The sequence below is a fragment of the Pimephales promelas genome, chromosome 11, assembly GCF_988280905.1.
Source record: "Pimephales promelas chromosome 11, fPimPro1.hap1.1, whole genome shotgun sequence".
Classification (NCBI taxonomy): domain Eukaryota; kingdom Metazoa; phylum Chordata; class Actinopteri; order Cypriniformes; family Leuciscidae; genus Pimephales; species Pimephales promelas.
This window is the reverse complement of record NC_142779.1, coordinates 15,033,782-15,053,290: the sequence shown is the minus strand read 5'-3', so window position 1 is coordinate 15,053,290 and position 19,509 is coordinate 15,033,782. Positions and strand designations below refer to the sequence as shown.

Here is a 19,509-nt window from a genome sequence, read left to right as displayed (position 1 = left end):
AATAGCACTCGCATCTTACAGCTTATGTAGCAAATTCTATTTTACAGAAACCAGATGTATTACAAAGCTAAAATAAAAAGATCAAACTTTTTGTATATAACCAGATATCATCTCCTTCAAAGCTAATGCTGAGCATGTATATTACTTTTCTCCCTTCAAGACAATGAGAGAATATCCACATAACTCTTTTAAAGACAAATTTTTTGATAAAAGTTTGGATGCTCTGAAATTATGTCAATTTTTTTTTACTTTTTTTTTAAGGAAATTAATACTTTTGTTCAGCAAGGATGCATTTAATTGGTCAAAAGTGACCGTAACATGTTTTATTTATTTAATAATGATACAAAAAAATCTAATAAATACAGTTTTAATGTTCTATTGATCAGAGAATCCTGCAAAAAGTATCAGGATTTCCACAAAAATATTAAGCTGCACAACTGTTTCCAACCTTATAATAATAAAAATGTTTCTTGAGCACCAAATCAACATTTTACAATGATTTTTGAAGGATTATGTGACACAGAGGACTAGAAGAATGACTGCTTAATACATTTTAAAATATATTAAAATAAGAAACAATAAATTATATAAAATTATTATAATGTTTCACCTTTTTATTACGGAATTATTTTTGAGATTAAAAATGCAAACCCCAAACTTTTGAACGGTAGCACACATGGTGACAGAAAAATGTAATAGCTGAAAGTAATAAAGGCAAAGTCTTATCATATTACATTTATGCGGCAACAACATGCAATAAGAAGGCACGATTTAGGAATGACCATCAAATAATGACCGTCATAATCTCAACGGATGGTTATTTAAATTAATGATTCTAAATGATTTTTTTCTTTCTATTATTTAAATGATAAAGTGTTTCCATTCACTTCAGTGAACTTAAGCTGGATGCTCTCAGGCCTTTGAATGCCTTTGGCTGGCTTGTTTTGTTAAGTAGTTGCTTAGAAATAAAACAGCGTGTTTCATCTTACCGATCAGCCTTGTAAGATACTTGAGTAAATTGTATAAACATCAGGATTAGTTAATAGACTTTTGGCAGGGGAACATCCTGTCTGTTCCTGCTACCCGTCCTCCTTAAGACAAACTGCTGGAGGCGAAATGGGGCGGCACGGCGTAGCTCATCCTCTTCCCGACACTCCTCCCAGTCCCAGATGAAGTGAGGCTTTAAAAGAAACCTAACTTCTGTGGTGTCTGGGAGCCTGCAGTTATGATGGAACTGTTTCAACTTCATGGGCTTACAGTACATTGTGTTTTATTTGTCTATAAGGAAGATTGAAAAGTGCTGTGGGGATTCGTAGTAGGGATATTTTTGGGATAATGTGTCCCAAAGCTCCTGAAAAAAAAACATATAAAGCTACAGTAGTTTAGAATGTAGAATATTGAAATAAAATATAATATAAAATGTTAAATAAGGATAAATGGACTATTGAACCCCTATTAACAGTCTGTAAATCAGATCAGAGCACAGACCAGAATAATGCGATAATGTGACACACTGTGTTTTTTTCTATGATGTTAGGTAGCATTTTGATTTTAACTGAAGGTTACAAACCTGATTCAGCCTCTATGTGTTGTAGCCATAGCATCATATTGATGCAGCAGTGGCATAATGTGATCAGCTTCAGGACCATGGACAGCACCATGATCAGACTGAACCTCATGTTAAAAAGACCATCATTTCTCACCTTACAGAGTTTCAGGTGTGTTCAAGGTTTATGTCCGTTATATCTAATAAAATAATAGCTGCATTCTGTTAATGGTGCCATATTTTGTTACTTCCTCAAATATTTCACTTTCTAAAGAACTGAAACATTTATTGTTATTATTATTATTAATATTATGCAAAACAGATGCTACGTCAAGGATCATGTTATATCAAGCACTTTGATACCAAGAGTTGTACTCCCAATACTAATAGGAACAAATTTGCAGAAAAGTTTTGAATGCCTTGCACTGAGCATTTATTTTATCAAAAACAGTAATATTGTGGCAATTGATCGCACTGCTTTTATATATATTCCAAGAGTAGTTTTTTACATTTTATACAAGATGTGATTTTTGGTGATCAAAGGTACAGTATGACAATGAATATCTTCCCTTTGAAGGTGGATCCCTGCATTTCTCTTTGATACGCATATCAGTGGTTGTCCTCTTTTTAAAATACTTATATGCTTAGCAGTTGCTGGTGGAAGAACAGTAGATCAAAGCTTTTCATCTATGACTATGAGGAATGATCCACAATGGACGTACAGGAATTTTTTAAGTTTGTGAATTTGTTTATGTTGTTGTGCATGCAACAGAATTACGACTTATATCTCAAACCTTAACAAGCTGTGTGTAGGCCTCATCTTTGATCACTTCTGCACACTGCCGTCTCAAATATCTGTATAGTCTGTTTGCTAGCAGTTAACACAGTTAATTAAAAATCCCTAGTGCAATTTACGAACAATTAAACTCCAACAAACTCCTGCCAACTGACTGGCCTGTGTTCTTTTTATAGTGAATTCATGGCTCCACTATATTGATATTCCTCAATTACTCTGGCTTTGTTCTGAACCCCTAACCCAAGCTTTAAACGTCTACAGTTAATTCATCCCAAACTGCTTAAAGTTCGGGCTGAATTAGTCCATTTAAACTGAACAAATGCAAGAATCTCCCAATGACTTTAAACTGTTCTCACTATTAGAATTGAATAGAATGTTCAGCATTCAAGAAACGGAAGTGATGTCTTGCATTTGTTTGTATACTGAATTTTGAATGGTCTTGAATGCTATAGTAATTGTAACAACTCTTCTGAGCTGCTGACAGAAAGTTGCAAACCCTGTTTTCTTCATGAAAAGCAAATCTAATTGCTCTCTAAATTTCTTATAGCCTGTATGCAGGTGTGCTGGTATTGAGAAATTAATTTTAAGTGAATCGCTTGGTTGCATATAACGCAGTAATTGCCAGTTTCGAGTAAGCCTCACCTGGGCTTTATTGCAAGTTTTTGTTCCCTTGTGGTGAAAATCAAGCTTTTTATGTTGTTTATGTCTTTGTGGTGTTTTTATGCTTTCAGACAAACCATGTCCAAATTCATAAGTCAGCACCATTGCGGAGGATTTTCTCCTTTAAACTGCAGTGTACCAAAGACAGTCTCAAAATTGTGGTTTGAAATCGCTGGTGTTTCTGACATCACAAACCTTGTAACCAATCACGTCAACATGTGATCGTCAACTGAGCTGAGAATATTTGCACATTGAAAGAACCGCTTATACTAAGTGAGACAAGGATGTAGAGTTGCATTCAAGCTATTTATTATTAAGGAAAATATTATATAACGAAAAAACTTTTAAATATGTAATTTTGGTGATCAAAAAAGGGATAACATTTTTGACTACAGGGGGACTTTAAGACTTTAAAGGCTTCACTGAACATGGAACAGCAATGTGCAGTGTTAGATGACAGTCCTAATTACTCATGACAGGCCAACATTTAGCCAGCCAGTGGAATGCCTGGGAATCTAGCAGACCGAAAAAACATCTTTCTCAATATTAACACAAACATGTACATATGTAATGGTTGACCATACAGTCAGTATCATGTTATCAAATGAGCACACCCTCTTACACACAATCACATAGAGTGTAAGTAATACAAGCTCGTACCTCTCTGTCTGATGCCGATCCGTCATCTCTCTTACTTTTACATGCTTTCTGGATTTCTGCAAAGTGGAACGTATTGTTACTCAAACTCCTTGTGTTACTGTAGCGAATTCACCCGTTCCCTTAAAGGAGTAGTTCACTTTTAAAAAAACTTTTGCTATTAATTTACTCACCCCCATGTCATCCAAGATATCCAAATCTTTCTTTCTTCAGTTCAAAAGAAATTAAGGTTTTTGATGAAAACATTCCAGGATTTTCTCCATATAATGGACTTCAATGGGGTCAAAAAGACAGTTTCATTGCAAACTGCAAACTGTTCAAAGGGCTTTAAACAATTTCAAATGATGAATAAGGGTCTTATCAAGCAAAACGATCGCTCATTTAAAAAAAAAAAAACAAGTTTAAGTTTTATAAGCTCAAATGGTCGCCTTGACCTGTTCTGTTCGTGACTCTCCTGTTAAAACTCGTTTATCAAAATGAACAAATCTTTTTTTCGTGTCATTTGGTTCATTCAACGAAAGAAATCAAAGAGTTGACTCGGGAAAAGATTTGTTAATTTTGATTAACCAGTTTGAACAGGAGAGTCACGAACGCGCATCACAGAACAGAGCAAGGCTGGTCGCTTATAAAACTTATTATATAAGCTTATTATATTGAGCTTATAAACCTTAAACTTTTTTCATAAATGAGCGATTGTTTCCCTTATTCATCGTCTAAAATCGTTTAAAGGCCTTTGAACAGTTTGCACTTTGCACTGAAACTGTCTTTTGGACCTTGAACTGTTTGGTTCCCATTAAACTCCATTATATGGAGGAAAATCCTGGAATGTTTTCATCAAAAACCTTAATTTCTTTTCGACTGAAGAAAGAAAGACATGAACATCTTGGATGACATGGGGGTGAGTAAATTATCAGCAAAAGTTTTTTTTTTTTTAAAGTGAACTACTCCTTTAATGCTTTGGGACAAATTCTAACATTCAGATCAATATAACTTGTGGCTTTTATTATGTCAGGGCTGTGACATAGTAAAACCCACCTCCTGATTGAGTGTTATGGCTGTCATTAACCCTAGGCCTGTGTGAAGCTCTGGTCAGAGGTCTGAGTTGTGTTCAACAGTCTGTTCCAGCTGCAGTGGAAACAGCAGCCAGTGTCCAGACCTTCCTGTTCAGACGGAGGAGAATCATTAGAGACTCGAGCCAAATCAAAGCCAGATGTCCACAGGCTATTTGTACAAGCCATTCAATAATTCAGAGAACAGCCATTATAATTTAGTATGTATTGTGTTGTGAACGCTGGATTACAGATGTTATATTTTATATTAATCCAATGGAAAATGAATTATCACTTTCATCTTGTCAGGAACGCAAAAGACTGACCTCTACACCAGCCAACTGTCTGAAACACAGGAACATCCTAAAATTCTCTTTTCTTGTCTCTTCTCACTTCCCGCAAAATGTAGTTTCTGCTCATCTCATCCCATCTCACCTGATCTCATCTCTATTCTCTTTTTTTCCTTAATTTATTCATCTTTTCTTGTCTTACCTCATGTCATCTCCTCTACTTGCTCTTCCTGTGTGCTTTCATAAACAGTTTCATTAAAGGTTTTAAGCTGATTTTGTGTGTTTGGTGTGGTAGACCGCAACAACGCCCTCTACCATGTCATGTTTGGTCAGACGGTACACACTGCAGGTGGCCAGACTCATGGGGAAACAATTGAAATTCCAATTCTGAGCATGTCATCATTGTCTGCCTGAATGCTCCTCAAATCCCTCAGAACCTGCTTCAAAAACAACACAACATCAGACAGTCTCATACACATGGGCAAACAGAAACAGGTGTGCAGCCCATTAGATGCCACTGTACAATTTCCGTCTGTATTATTTCTGTATTATTTGCATTGTAAAACAGCACTAAGACAGAACTGCAAGCTGACATTTGCATACAGACACTCTCATGCGCATTTACACGCAGAGACCGCAAATTTAGTAGGTGGTGCTGTGTTTTGTCTTGCCGATGGAAGAAAGTCTCTGGGGTTCAGAGGTTTGAAAGCTCGGATGTCGGAGTCTGTGGGAGCCTGGCGCTGTGACCACACGGCTATGAATGCTGAAAGACGCATTGTCTGGCCTAAGCGTTTAGCAGAGCTCTGGTACCTGCAGCTGTTTGTTCAAAAAAGTCATTCCTTCCTGGTGTAATATTTTCATTTCCCCCCACATCTGAGTGCGAGAGATCCTTCAAATAGCTCTGAAAGATGTGTCTGGGTGCACGTATAGTGCAAAAAGTCTGGGATTTCTGAGATTGAACATTTTTATTTATGTTAACACATTGTCTTGCTTCCATTAAATGCTCTCAACTCATGCTGGATCACATGATACACAAACGTGTGGAGTCAATGGAGCTTGAGTGTTGCTGTTGTTAAAACAAACTAAATATTAAGAAATATTTTAAATTATAAAATGCATGTCAATTTTTTCTATTCAGCTTTTTACTCAATTTATTATGGTGGAAATTTTTTATGAATATGAAAATAAATGCATAACACTATTGGTCTCATACTTTTCAAGCTGACTTTTTGTGTTGCTGCTACTGTTTCGCATGTTTATTGGATTACAGTAATGACTGTAGCAGAAGCCCTTTTTGAAGCTTATTGTGTGTGTGTGTGTGTGTGTGTGTGTGTGTGTGTGTGTGTGTGTGTGTGTGTGTGTGTGTGTGTACATTTGTCCATTATGCATGTTTAAATGCTATAAACATGTTCTAGTTGAGTACCACACCAGTTTGAGTGTAATAGTTGTGGTTTGCTGTACCACCAGGAGATGGAAAGCGCTATATCCTGCAATGACTCATAAACTCTGTCACGATTCAGTCTTTGGGGATTGTAATACTATGAAGTATTATGAGATTCACAGACGCCCTCACACTAACTGAAAAAGTCTGCCCTGTGTGGGTGTGCATGCGTTAGCCAAACACTAAAAGGGTGAGGAGTAGGTCAGACAGACTGTCTCACAGACAAAAAGAGAAAGAAAGACAGAAGAACAGGTCAGTGCTGTCAGCAGGACTTTGATAACAGCTGTTAACACAGTTACAGACAAATGCCACAACTTGTTTGTTATTGATCTCAGTCAGAGACACAGATTGCGAATAAACACCTCTCAAACTCTCTTTTATCCCTAGTGAAAAACACAATGTATTTGAAATGCTAAGTGCGCTAAAAATACATTTACATCTATAAATACCATGCAATTTTATTTTGGGTATGCTACTGTAAATTGATATACTGTCTGCTAAATTAGAACAACTAATTTTGTACTTAATGCACTTTAGTTATCTGGAGGTTCAACTAAAGATGTACTGTACTTGCGTATATTGTGCTGGAACTATTGCATACTTTAGGTATATTTTAAATGACTTTCATCTAAACACTGATATCATACAATGATCACTATCCTAATAGTTATATTAAGACTATCCTAATAGTTATATTATACTATTTTTTTATGTCTCAAGTGTAATTAAGTCTCAAAGTTAAAATTTACCTCTGATTTTGAGAGAGTATGATGCTCAGTTCAGGCCTTTCAGTTAAACTTATGCCTAAACTACAATTGTTTATCGTTTCGTAACAATTCATAATGTTTTTATTACAATAGTTTGCACATTTTGTGCTGTCGTCCCTGACTGAATGATTGCATGCTTTGTGTAATGTTAGGATCAAGCAAAGCTGGTTATATACAATGATTTCACTTTGTTGTGTTATTCCTTTGTACCTTGCAATGCTTTAAAATTGTGTTTTTTTTATTAATTGTTATAATGTGTTGAATGCAATAACTGGAATGAATCTGTATAAAATGTATCAGTGAACTAATACGTTTTATTTTGATATATCCTGGTTTGATTGTTACTTATATTATTGTTCATTTTGTAAATATAAGCCAAATAACTTACAGTAAGACCAAACACAAGCCTGAAAGTGTTGCTTTAATGCATAACAAGTAAAATTATGAGCCTTTTAACCTTTTTAAAAAAAGGTTTAAATATTGAAAATATTTGTTTATTAAATTTGTTTATTAAATATTTGTTAATTATTTGTTTATATTTTAAATATTTGTTTTATGTACTATTATTATTCAGTGATCTGCCATCTGTATTTGTTCAGTGGCTTTTAGTTTCATAGTTTTTGTAGCGAGACAGGTTTGTTTACGGTCTGACAAATACGTAAATGGGCCACATATGTCTTTTCTAGCTGATAGTTTGTGTTACATCATCGCTCCTTTAGTTGCTCCAGAAGCCCCTTTCTTCAGTGCTTCGCTGGTGCCCATCCTGCATGCAGGCTTACTGGAGTATGTTGCACTATATAAAATGTTATTTATCGAAAGACAATGAATACAGAGAGCAAATATAGCAAAAGGCTCTACGTTGAAACTTTTAAATCTACAATTGTGTTATGCAGCACCAAGAAATAATAATTTACAAACTTATAGATTATGGTCCCTTTCAAAAAAGAGGAAGGTGGGGATGAAAAGTGAAATACAGAAGACAGTGTTGGATGTGTAAAAAAAAAAAAAGGCTCCCAGACACAATGTATTTACAGGACACATAAGAACAGCATTCGCTGGAAGACATGGTGATGTCTGCTAGTTCACTCAGACAGCATATAACTGCAATACGGCTGCACGTCTCGCACAGCTGCATCTGCTTCTGAAGATGAAGAGCCCATCTCTGTTCTCAAACACCTCAGGCCAATGTTCTTAATAGCCTGTTTATACAGGGTGCGAACAACAGAGCGAGAGGGGAAACAGGGCAGATAGAGAGGCTAGGGTTAAGGGATCTATAAAATGGTCAAAGGGAAGTTATACATTATATTCTTTATGAAATGGAATACGTAAATAGTTAACGTTTTGTTGCTGTAAAATCGTTATGATGTTATGTTTAAACGTTGCAGATACCTCCATATAATTTACATTTCAGGATTTATCCAAAAAGTATGTTTTCTATCTTTGAAAATAACGCATTAATACCTATGTAACAATGCGGCTACAATAGCAGAGGGCCAGAGGGTGTGCGATATGGCGTACAAGTTATATAAGACACATCCAAGCAACACTCTGCACCTTCAGTGTTGCTGAAAGTGATGATTTGTATGTGCTCAATGTCATTCAGGTCTATAGAAAAAGCACCACCGGATTTGTTTGCGATCTAATGCCACTCTGAATGCTCTCGGATTCTGTAATGTTCTCTAATGGGTCCATATTGGGGATTTGTTAAGGTTGCTTTCACTCCAGAACAATGAAACCTTTAGTTTCAGCTCGCAGTTGCTCAGGTGAAGTCACACAGAACAGGATACAATTACTAATGTTTTTCCTGTTTTGTTCACTGGCAGGTTCACTTTGGTGTTTGGCTGTCTGGTTCTCTCTGTGTTCTCCACCATCCCTGTTCATATGGACCTCTCCAATCACTGTCTCCTCATACTGGTGAGATGCACACAAGCCTTCTGTACTGTATGCACAGCCAAAGTAACGCTTGAAACACTCAACATGAATCGCTGTTTACCCATTTATTTCTGTAATGATGTATTTCAGAGTAAAACATGATTAAATGCGAAATGAATACTTTAATTCCGCCGGGACATATTCAATTGGTCGGGAATGATAGTAAAGACTTTTACATTGTTTCAAAATATTTTAATTTAAAATAAAAACTGTTCATTTGAACTTTAATTTAAATTTCAACATTCAGCAGTTTTCAACATTAATAATAAGAACAGTTTCTTGAGCATCAAACATAATGTCTGCTCAATTTGAATGGCTTTGTCAGAAAAAAGAAAAAAAAACACATTTTAAAATATATTAAAATAGAAAGCAGTTTCTTTGTTTATATTTGTAGAAATTTGTTATAATATTTCACACTATTACTGTTTTTTATATATATATATATATATTATAGACATATATATAACACACACACACAGTACACACACAGTATATATAATCGTTCTAATTCTTTGAGAATAGGGGAGTCCACTTACTACAACTATAATGATAACTTTACAAAAAAAAAACTACAGTGTTGGAATCACTACTCTCAAAACAAGGTGTCAAATGTCAATGTTGCTCTAATATGGTGTTCCAAGATCCCTTTAAAAACTTTGTTCAGTACCTCACCTTAAAAGACGATCACTCGGAGTCGGATTAGTTTCGTCCTTTCACTGAGATGTTTTGCTGGCTGATGGGATACTCTCAGGTGACAACAGAAAGCAGCATGGGACTTTTAGTGATTGAGCACCTCCGTCCCATTGGGCTCTTAGTGGAGTTGGGCCAAGGTGTTCCTGTTTCAGTTAAAGAGTCTGTATTGAGAGACATTCACAGACTCTGAGCTGACCTAAAGCAGGAGAGGATGGCGTGTACCCCACTGGTGGGAAAGCAAGACCTACAGAGCCTTCATATCAGATAGTACTCAGGATAAGCAAACAGTGTTGTGTCAAGCCGTGGGAAGCTCAGCCCGGCTGTCACAGTGGATTAGGACAGGACAGTTTAAAGCCTATCCCAGGCCTCTTGCGCCTTAGAGATGGGGCAAACGTGAAATATGACCTGTGAAAAGGATCATTTGTCCATTAACAGCTACAAAGAGTACTTGATATTTAGACATAAATATCAGGAATAATTGAGATGTATTTCCAACACTGATTCTTGAGAAGAACTAAAACAAAAGAAAATTTGCTCTGTTAGTTTATAAAATAGCAACGTCCTTCAGATCCATCTGAGAAGATTCTTTACACCTAGTTTTATTTGGTTTTCTCTTTTGGATCTTAAAATTATAGGCCTATATTATGAACCACTAACCCAAAAACTAAATTCTAAAATTTGGATCTTTTAAATTTTTCCTTTTATCAAACGTGGAATTGCATACACAGATTGGCCACTGTATGTATATATATATATATATATATATATATATATATTATTATTATTATTATTTATATATATTATTATTTTATTTAATACTTGGATACAAGTATTGGGTTTTAGGGAGAACAAGAGTGAGTGAAGAAGACGATCTTAAAGTCCGAGAGGGAGTATAGATATGAAGAAGGTGCAATAAGTATGAAGGGGCAAGGTTATTCAGTGCTTTGAAAGTAAGAAGAAGAATTGTAATGTTTTGTGCACTTCATGTTGTTGATAACAAAAATTGAATGGAAAAGGGATTTTTTTCTTTTACAAGATTATACTATTTAAATCAATGTTATATTTCCTGTGAAATTGTGTTTCTAACTACAATTTGAATCATGTCATTTGTATTCAGTAATGGACTACAGTAAGAAACTACTGAAAACAGTATACATATTTGTTAAGGGTAGTATTAGTCAACCCCTTTAGATATTTATAAAGAAAAAACATATTATATTTATTAAAAAACATTTCAAAACAAATCAGACACTAAAAAAGGCTTCAAAAGATCAAAACCTTGTAAATTTCCACTTTTCACCCGATTGTAAGCGCATTTAGCATCAGTGAGCAGTGTAACGTAAGTGCATGGTGTTTCTATGAGAGGTGCGGTGTTATAAACTCTTTGCAGACAGATGTTTTAATCAGGTGAAACCCTCTGTGAACTCAACTGGGGTTTATCTAACAGTGCAATTAGCAGGCACCAGGAGTGTGTCAATGATGGATTAGCTGAGAGTTTAATTATGTTACAGTATCTAGACTCCTGTGGTGAACCAGGTTGTATATGCTCGTGGTAACGCCTACGTTAGGGACAAAATGTCCCCAGCAAAATCCGAAATCCTTGTCCTCGTGGGGATATTTTTGATCCCCATGAAGAAATAATATAAATTTTTAAATCATAGAAAATCTTATAAATCATAGTGATGTTTTTTGAAAATGTAAAAATGCAGAAAGTGTTCAGTGATGTGTAGGTTTATCATATACAGTACAATAAGCATATTCTGTACTTATTTTTTTGTGTGAGATAGTTTTAATTCATTGCCATATTGTATCCATTAAGTGGTTTCAGGATGTCATGAAAGGTCTTTTTCTGATTTGCAGGAGTTTGTGATGATTGTTGTATTCGGTCTGGAGTACATCATTCGCATCTGGTCGGCTGGATGCTGCTGTCGTTACAGGGGATGGCAAGGACGACTGCGCTTTGCTAGAAAACCATTCTGTGTCATTGGTAAGATGAAAAAACGTGTTCTGTGAGTGTGCTCTCCACCCGTGTATGTGTGTTTGTAGAGGGTGATGGATGTTCTGTATGGGTGTGGATGTTGACAGATACTCGATAGGCTAATGATAACACCTCTGCCCAGAATCGATGACTGGCTCAAACATACATAATGATGACTGAAAGACTTCTTTTTTAATTCCCTCTTAAACGAAAACGGGCAATAAGAAGGATTACAGGCAATAAGTAAACAGTGCTATTTATATATGTAATATTTATTACACTAGCGGGGTATATGTGGTATTGTGTTGTATGAGGGTAATTTAGGCTCCTGTGAGAATATATCAGAGTTGTGTGGCACACACTGAACCTCATTTCCATTCATTAAGAGACATAGTCCCATCAGAACCCAATCAGCACTCTGACTAATTCTGAATTATGGAATAGAAAGAAAAAGGAAACAATTTCCCCTCTCTGCCTAACACATTTATTCAGCATGTCTCATTAGAAATTGTGTTAATTTTTTTTTTTGCATACATCACCAACAGACCCTTACTGAAGCTCACTGACTTTATGTGATAATTAACCACATCCTCTGTTTGTTCTAAACATATTCATCTTCAACTTCATGCAGAACTTTTTCATGGCAACTATTACAACATTTCAGTGATTAAAAAATAAATAAATTGAACTTATTAATTGAGAAACATTCTGGCAGTGACCTGATTTACCTAACTTCTTTTGTTTAGGGGGTGTGCTAGAATATGCTTTCATGTTTGATTATTAAAAAAACACATTATTTTTCACATATTTTACATTACTACAGCACCTCTCTCACCAGTCTGACTCAAACGCACCGTCTAGTTCCTTTTTCATTTGTTCAGGTGTAAATATTAAGGATGGCGTCAATTTCAAACCAATTCAAGCCTGATTCAGATGACTATGATTTTCGTATTGGTTATGATTTTTCGATTTCTATATTTTAGAATTGTTCACAATGACCCTAATCAGCTGCTTTCATTCTCATCTCTTTGTGTTCCTTAAGGTTCAATTTTCACCACATAACAACCTTCAAGCATTGTGAGATCTAAATTTCAAACAACAGACTTTTAGGAGGCCACTTTCAGAATGTGTGACACAAGAACAATCTTATTTCAAGTGTAACATTCAGCAGGAAAACATCACGGAGGTGATTTGAGTAAAGAACAATATTATCCCTGACCCTGGGCATTAGATATGCTGTTCTGTTCTTCTGTTCGGCTCAGGGAAAACAATGTAACAGACAAGTGAAACAGACTAATTTTTGTAATATCTCTGTCACTGATATCTGAGAGCTATACTGAGAAATACAGCACACTTAGTTTATAGGTAAAAGGGCTTCAGTGCTCTTGAAATGGATGGTGGGTGGTCCTAGTCCCAGTCCAATTATCAATATATTTATATTGTTCTATAGGTACATTATTGTACAAATTATCACTGAATCTTTTTTTCTCTCTCTTTTTTTGTTTTTCAGACATTATTGTACTCATTGCATCCATTGCAGTGGTTTCAGCTGGTAGCCAGGGCAATATTTTTGCCACGTCTGCACTACGCAGTCTGCGTTTTTTGCAGATCCTGCGCATGGTGCGTATGGACAGGCGAGGCGGTACCTGGAAACTGCTCGGATCTGTAGTCTACGCTCACAGCAAGGTATCCTGAATATTATTTGATGCCAAAAATTTGTAAATGAGCTCAGGTCATGACATTGCGTGTGAGTTTTCATGTCGAGGCAGACATGTGACCCCACAATCAACCTTTCTTTCCAGCACAGCTTGGGCTGAAACTCCATCCACAGGTTGCAGCCAAACCACAAGCTTCCTCAGTCCTCAGTTACCCACCATTTAGTGGAGAGATTAGGGGTCCCCGCAATGAATCATTATGGTCGATATAATAGCAGAGTTACTTATTTCTATCTCCTCTCAGGCTTAAGCGTTTACATTTTCCTGACATCTCTGATCAAACCCAAAAAACAAAACAAAAAAAAAGCTTAAACCAACCTGGTTTGCTTGTCTTTGCTAATTCAGCCTGGATTAAACTGGTCCTCCTGGGCCTCTTAAAACTAGAAATATAAAAATGGTTAAAAGTTTAAAATTATTGTATAACACATCGTGTTTAAACTGGTCTCCCATTCCGATGCTCAGTTGATTTAGCTGATATTTCAGGTTGAACAGATCCCAACCTCTTTAAAACCAGAAATGTTTAAAAACTAACTGAATTGAAGGTTAATAATTATGTCTCTGCAGGAAATATTCATGTGTGTGTAGATATGTCTCTATTTGTTGGATGTTTAATTTTGTGATATTTGTCCCAGGAACTTGTGACCGCCTGGTACATTGGCTTCTTGGTGCTGATCTTTTCTTCATTCTTGGTCTACTTGGTGGAGAAAGAATTTAACAAACAGTTTGCCACCTACGCCGATGCTCTTTGGTGGGGTACGGTAAGTCTACCTTTAATGCCTTAATGTCATCCTTTAATGTCAACTCTTCCTCAACAGTATTTGTGCACATTTCCCGCCTTTTTCATATCTATATACTATCTATATAGAATCCATCCTCACATTGTGGTTTTAGGATGTTCATTTAAATCATTGCCAGTGTCACACTGTATTTTATGCATTAATCAATATATGAGTTACAACCACTGGCTGTGACGGGGTTTAAAGGGATAGTTCACTTTGAAATAAATTTTTGATATGTTTTAGCTTACCTCAAGGTCATCCAAGATGTAGGTGTCTTTGTTTCCACAGTATTTTCAATTTTGACATTTTTCAGTCAAACCGTAGTTGTCTGCCAGTCATATAATGCAGCTATAGGGGGTCCACGTCAAAGAGCATGCACAGAGAGTTAATGACTCGTAAATGTAAGTATATATTGATGGCCTAAGACACGAAACGAGTGGTTTTTGTGAGAAAACGAACAGTATTTATATCGTTTTTACCTCGTGTAATCACAGTGGCGTCCAAGTGATCTGAATCAGTTCTGCAATGTCCAACTGAACCAACTGAGCCCTTAAAGTCCAGTGTATGACTGATAGACAACAACGGTTTGACCGAAAAATATCAAAATTGAAAATACTGTGGAAACAAAGACACCTACATCTTGGATGCCCTTGAGGTAAGCTAAAACATGTCAAAAATTAATTGTGGTACACACACGGCAAGACATAGTTCCATAGCAAGGTCATAGTTCCTCACCAGCTGACTTAACAAATCAATGCATGTAATTTCCTGCTCGTACCAAGCACAAATGGAGCTGTTTCAAAGAGTTGTGAGGTCAGTTGAGGGTATAGTCTTCTGCTGTAGAGCTCAGATGCAGAGACAAACCAGCAGTGGCCCAATATTAAGCTGCCACACAGTATTTACACTGGGTTGATCCCAAGCCAGCGTCTGGAGCTGACAGGCAGGCTTCCGAGGAGGAAAACAGGAGAACGGGAGTCTGGCTTTGTGTGTGAGCTCCCTCACTCCTACTCTTTGCCTCAGTGTGCTGTGAATGGCCGCAGTGCTCTTTGCATTTGACAAATCACTCACTTTTACTGGATGTGTTGAATTTGCTTTGGCCCGGCCTTTGTTTAAGTATCCCCTGCCTGCAAAAATCCAAAGCGCTCACTTATGAGTGTGGAAAGGAGTGTGAGATGTTAGACTGATCTTTTTTTATGACAAGCCACCAAAGTATTTCTCTCGCTGAAAGATGGATCTAATACCGTGCGTCTGTGTGGCCGTAACTTTAGAATACGGCTTGGTTTAGCTTTGGTGTTTATGGCTGTTTAGTATGGCATAACAGACAGAATTTAGTGCATGTTTGGTGGCCTTTGATTTTCCAATGCAACCTGGACAGGATTCGATCTATGTTTGGTCATTATGTAGATAGAATCAGAGTGTGAGAGGTTACTACTCCTCCTCATACATGGGTGAAGGCGAAATATCGAGTGTTAAAAGTACACTGCCACCCTGCAACCAGACATATATTTCAACTCTGTCTGCTTGTGGGAAGTCAAAATTTTATGTTTAGCAATATGACCCTAGACTTTTAAACATTAAACATTTTTTTAATCCATATTCTTTCTTCAGATCACGCTCACCACCATTGGATATGGGGATAAGACGCCACAGACTTGGACCGGTCGGCTTCTATCTGCAGGTTTTGCTTTGCTGGGCATCTCGTTCTTCGCTTTGCCTGCTGTGAGTAACCCAATATGTAGAGACTCAGTGCTTTATATTACTATGGGTGTATAAAACTTGGGTTACTATGGGTGTTATTCACAAAAAAATTGAAAACATGTTCACTATTCGCTTTCAGATTTTTAGAGCTCATTTATAGAGCTTAAGTCATGTGGAATTCAAAAGACAAAAAAATATATATATATTTAACAAACAAACATGCAATTAAATTGTTCTGAGGTTTAGCAGTAGGTTAGGTGTTATTTCATGAGACCCTTCTTATCCTGACTCTTTAAGTGATCTCACTTACGAGCGATAGGGGATTTGTGGTCTTTTTGGAGAAAACTTGAAATCACTAATAGCATTTTTGTGAGCCCAGGCAGACTGTTGCACTGTGATGATTTTTATGATGTGTTTGAGAACGCACAGTGTGTGTGCCTGTAAAGCCCCTCAGCGGCCTGTCTGACTCACTCTCGTCAATTGTTCTGTAATTCTCTGCTCACAAATTCGTGCTGCACACTCGCAGTCTCTCTTAGTCCAAATCAGCGGATTGAACCTTAGTAATAGGTGACGTTTGTTTTCTTTCTGTGGGTGGATGTGGGTGTAGGGTATTCTTGGCTCTGGCTTTGCTCTGAAGGTCCAAGAGCAGCACAGACAGAAGCACTTTGAAAAGAGGAGAAACCCAGCAGCCAGTCTCATACAGGTAAGCTCACCTCATTTGAAACAATTGATCAGTCAGATATTCTAATTGGAAGTAACTCATCACATGCTGCTTCATTAGCATAAATAGCTAATGCTCAACTCTAAAACCAACTCTAAAATTTCTTCTGTATGTATGATCTTGTTTCTGAGGCTCAAAGGTCGGTTCCACTGCAATGTACTCATACACTGCACACAGTCAATATTTATATGTTAATATCATTTCATGCGTGCAAATTTGATAAAGGAACATATGGAAGACAAATTGTTAAATGTGACAGTTTGAAATGAATAATTCACAAAAAAATAACTTTTCTTCAGTTTATCTTTCTTCTTTTCCAGTTTAAACATCTAAACAACAAATAATAATAATATTTAAAAATATATTTACTATCTGCAGATCTTATGCAGATTTACGTATGTTACTGTATATATTATTCGAGGGATGCTTAGATATTTTACCAGACAGCAAGACATACTGATTAATATGGATTGTTTTTGTAGTGAACCATGTTAATTTTTTTGAAACAAAAGAAGAGAAAATGAACAATTACATGAGCATTGATTACATGTGGACTATTATCTTTCATCAGAGCCAAAGGAAACACTTGTCAATATTTATGATGTGTTTCCATGGAAGGAATTTAGACCAAGGGCCTCCCTGAGGACAATAGCTCTTCCTAATGGAAGGTGCATCCTTCTCCTCTAGCAGGAGAAACAGATTTACTTCAGGAAAATGTGCACACACACACATATCTACAAAAAAATGAAGGTCCTGTAATATTATAGAAATGAGTTACTTCCTTTTGGCTGCTGTTGAAAACCCACAAGCAATTTCTCAACTATTTTAACCACCATGACCCCTTTTTTTTCCTCCAGATTGTTTTCTGATATTGCAGACAGAGAAGATCTCATACTGTATATACACTGATCCTTATGTTTATTTTGTCTCTCTTCCTACTCTGTCTTTAACCCTGACTTTAATTTTCTTTTCTTTTTCCAAAGGCCTTTCAGTTGGCATCCAACCATCCAGCTTCAATTACTGTTGTCAGTAATTGTGTATTTTGACCATGGTGTGTTCTTTAGGGTGTAATGTTGCAGGGACTGCATCGGTGCATCATTTCTCATCATTTGTGCTCTCTCACCCTCTCTTAAATCACTTCAGGTCTTTATATAACCCAGGAATATATATCTTAATTATGATCTGTGGAGTATGACTGTCAGCTATGTCTGGGTTCGGATTCTTTCCTGCATGTTACGATTGCTGTTTTCTCTTTACTGACATTTTTGCACAAAATGATGGAAAATATCCCCTCTCTCCTCACCTTCTTCAGGCTTTCACACTCTTGTGATATTTTTCTTTTTCACAACACGTCTTCTGTTTCTTGCTTATTGTTTTTAAAAGCAGTTACTCATCTTAACACATACAACTCTATCCATCAGAGTCAGCATGAAACAGTAACTTCCGTAAAGCATATTCCTGGTTTTATTGTGAATGATGGATTCACCAGTTCACATTCACATTCACATTTTTTTTTTTTTTGTCTTTGTAATTTTCAATGTAAATGACTTCTTCCCTAACAACCACTTTCCATTAGGTCATGATTGGACAATGTAGTCAAATATCAATTTATGTATTGTTTTCTTAAATTCACATTCAACTCTAATAATCATTATAATTTCCAATAAATAAATTGCACCCACATTTTTTTTCCAGTTCACTTATATATATCACAAATTCAGAAGAAATTAAATGCAAGCAGGGTATTATGTCGAATTGAAATTTTATCAAAATAGTGATAATAAATATTATATAATTCTGTTGATTGAAATAATGCTGCTGAGTATATTTTAATGCCAGATGGCCACACATAAACATCACCTATGAGGCCACAAACAAAGGTTTGCACTTGTTTAGGTAAAAAAATATTCACTTTAAATACACATATATTGTGCTTTATAAACACATATTTGCATATAAACTCTTTTCACTGGATAATGTATGCCTCTTTTCATTCACCACATCACTTTTACGTAAGTCCCCTGGCTGTTTTGATGTTGTATGTGCCACCAAAACATCAAGACATTTATTCAACACTAATCCACTCTCATTTTGGACATGGAACATGTGAAATTTACATTAGCAATTTATTTGTCCAAAATCTGGATTTCAAAGTAATCTTGGAAATAAGTTTTAGTATTTCAGAAAATTATGACAAAATGAATAAGAAATATTTATCAAATTAGTGAGATTATGATCGTGATTATGATCCATTGAAGCTCAAGATGCTCTTTGGATCATTCTCAAATAATTCTGTGGAATATGATTATCAGGTTTTACATAAAATAGTGAAGTTCATGCAGCTCAAGTGCTCCTGTTATTAAAGCAAAAGAGAGACTTACCAAATACTAACAAAATAATGAATTCATTTAAATAGTGTAATTCAACTTTATTTTTTATAAAGTATTTTATACTCGTGATTTCAGACATTTGGACCCCAAAATACATAAGAAAATTTTGCATCATTTTTAACAAAAGGAAATCAGTGGTTTGAAGAAATGTCTTGAGCCCAATCAGTGATTTTCTGGCTGTTCCCTCACCATGCTATTGTCTTTCTCCACCCGTGTACCCGTGTGTGTGTGTGTGTGTCTGTCTCCTGCACCAGGCTGCGTGGCGTCTCTACTCCACAGACCTCTCCAGAACATACCTGAGTGCCACTTGGCTGTTCTATAAAAGTGTTCTCCCTCCTCAAAGGCATGTATCTATGCAGTGAACTGATGGAAGAGCACTTACATGAACCGGTTGTTA

At 36.2% G+C, this 19,509-nt stretch overlaps 1 protein-coding gene across 4 annotated transcripts in view; it reads left to right on the top strand.

Moving 5' to 3' along the window:
• kcnq5a (potassium voltage-gated channel, KQT-like subfamily, member 5a) overlaps positions 1–19,509 on the top strand; it is a 106,754-nt gene that overhangs the window by 70,523 nt on the left and 16,722 nt on the right. For all 4 annotated transcript variants that reach the window (XM_089117041.1, XM_089117039.1, XM_089117040.1 and 1 more), the window contains exons 2-7: positions 9,030–9,120; positions 11,692–11,818; positions 13,320–13,495; positions 14,157–14,282; positions 15,912–16,022; positions 16,609–16,704. In XM_089117041.1, coding sequence (XP_088973167.1) covers positions 9,030–9,120; positions 11,692–11,818; positions 13,320–13,495; positions 14,157–14,282; positions 15,912–16,022; positions 16,609–16,704 — 727 coding nt within the window. The remainder of the gene's footprint in view (positions 1–9,029; positions 9,121–11,691; positions 11,819–13,319; positions 13,496–14,156; positions 14,283–15,911; positions 16,023–16,608; positions 16,705–19,509) is intronic.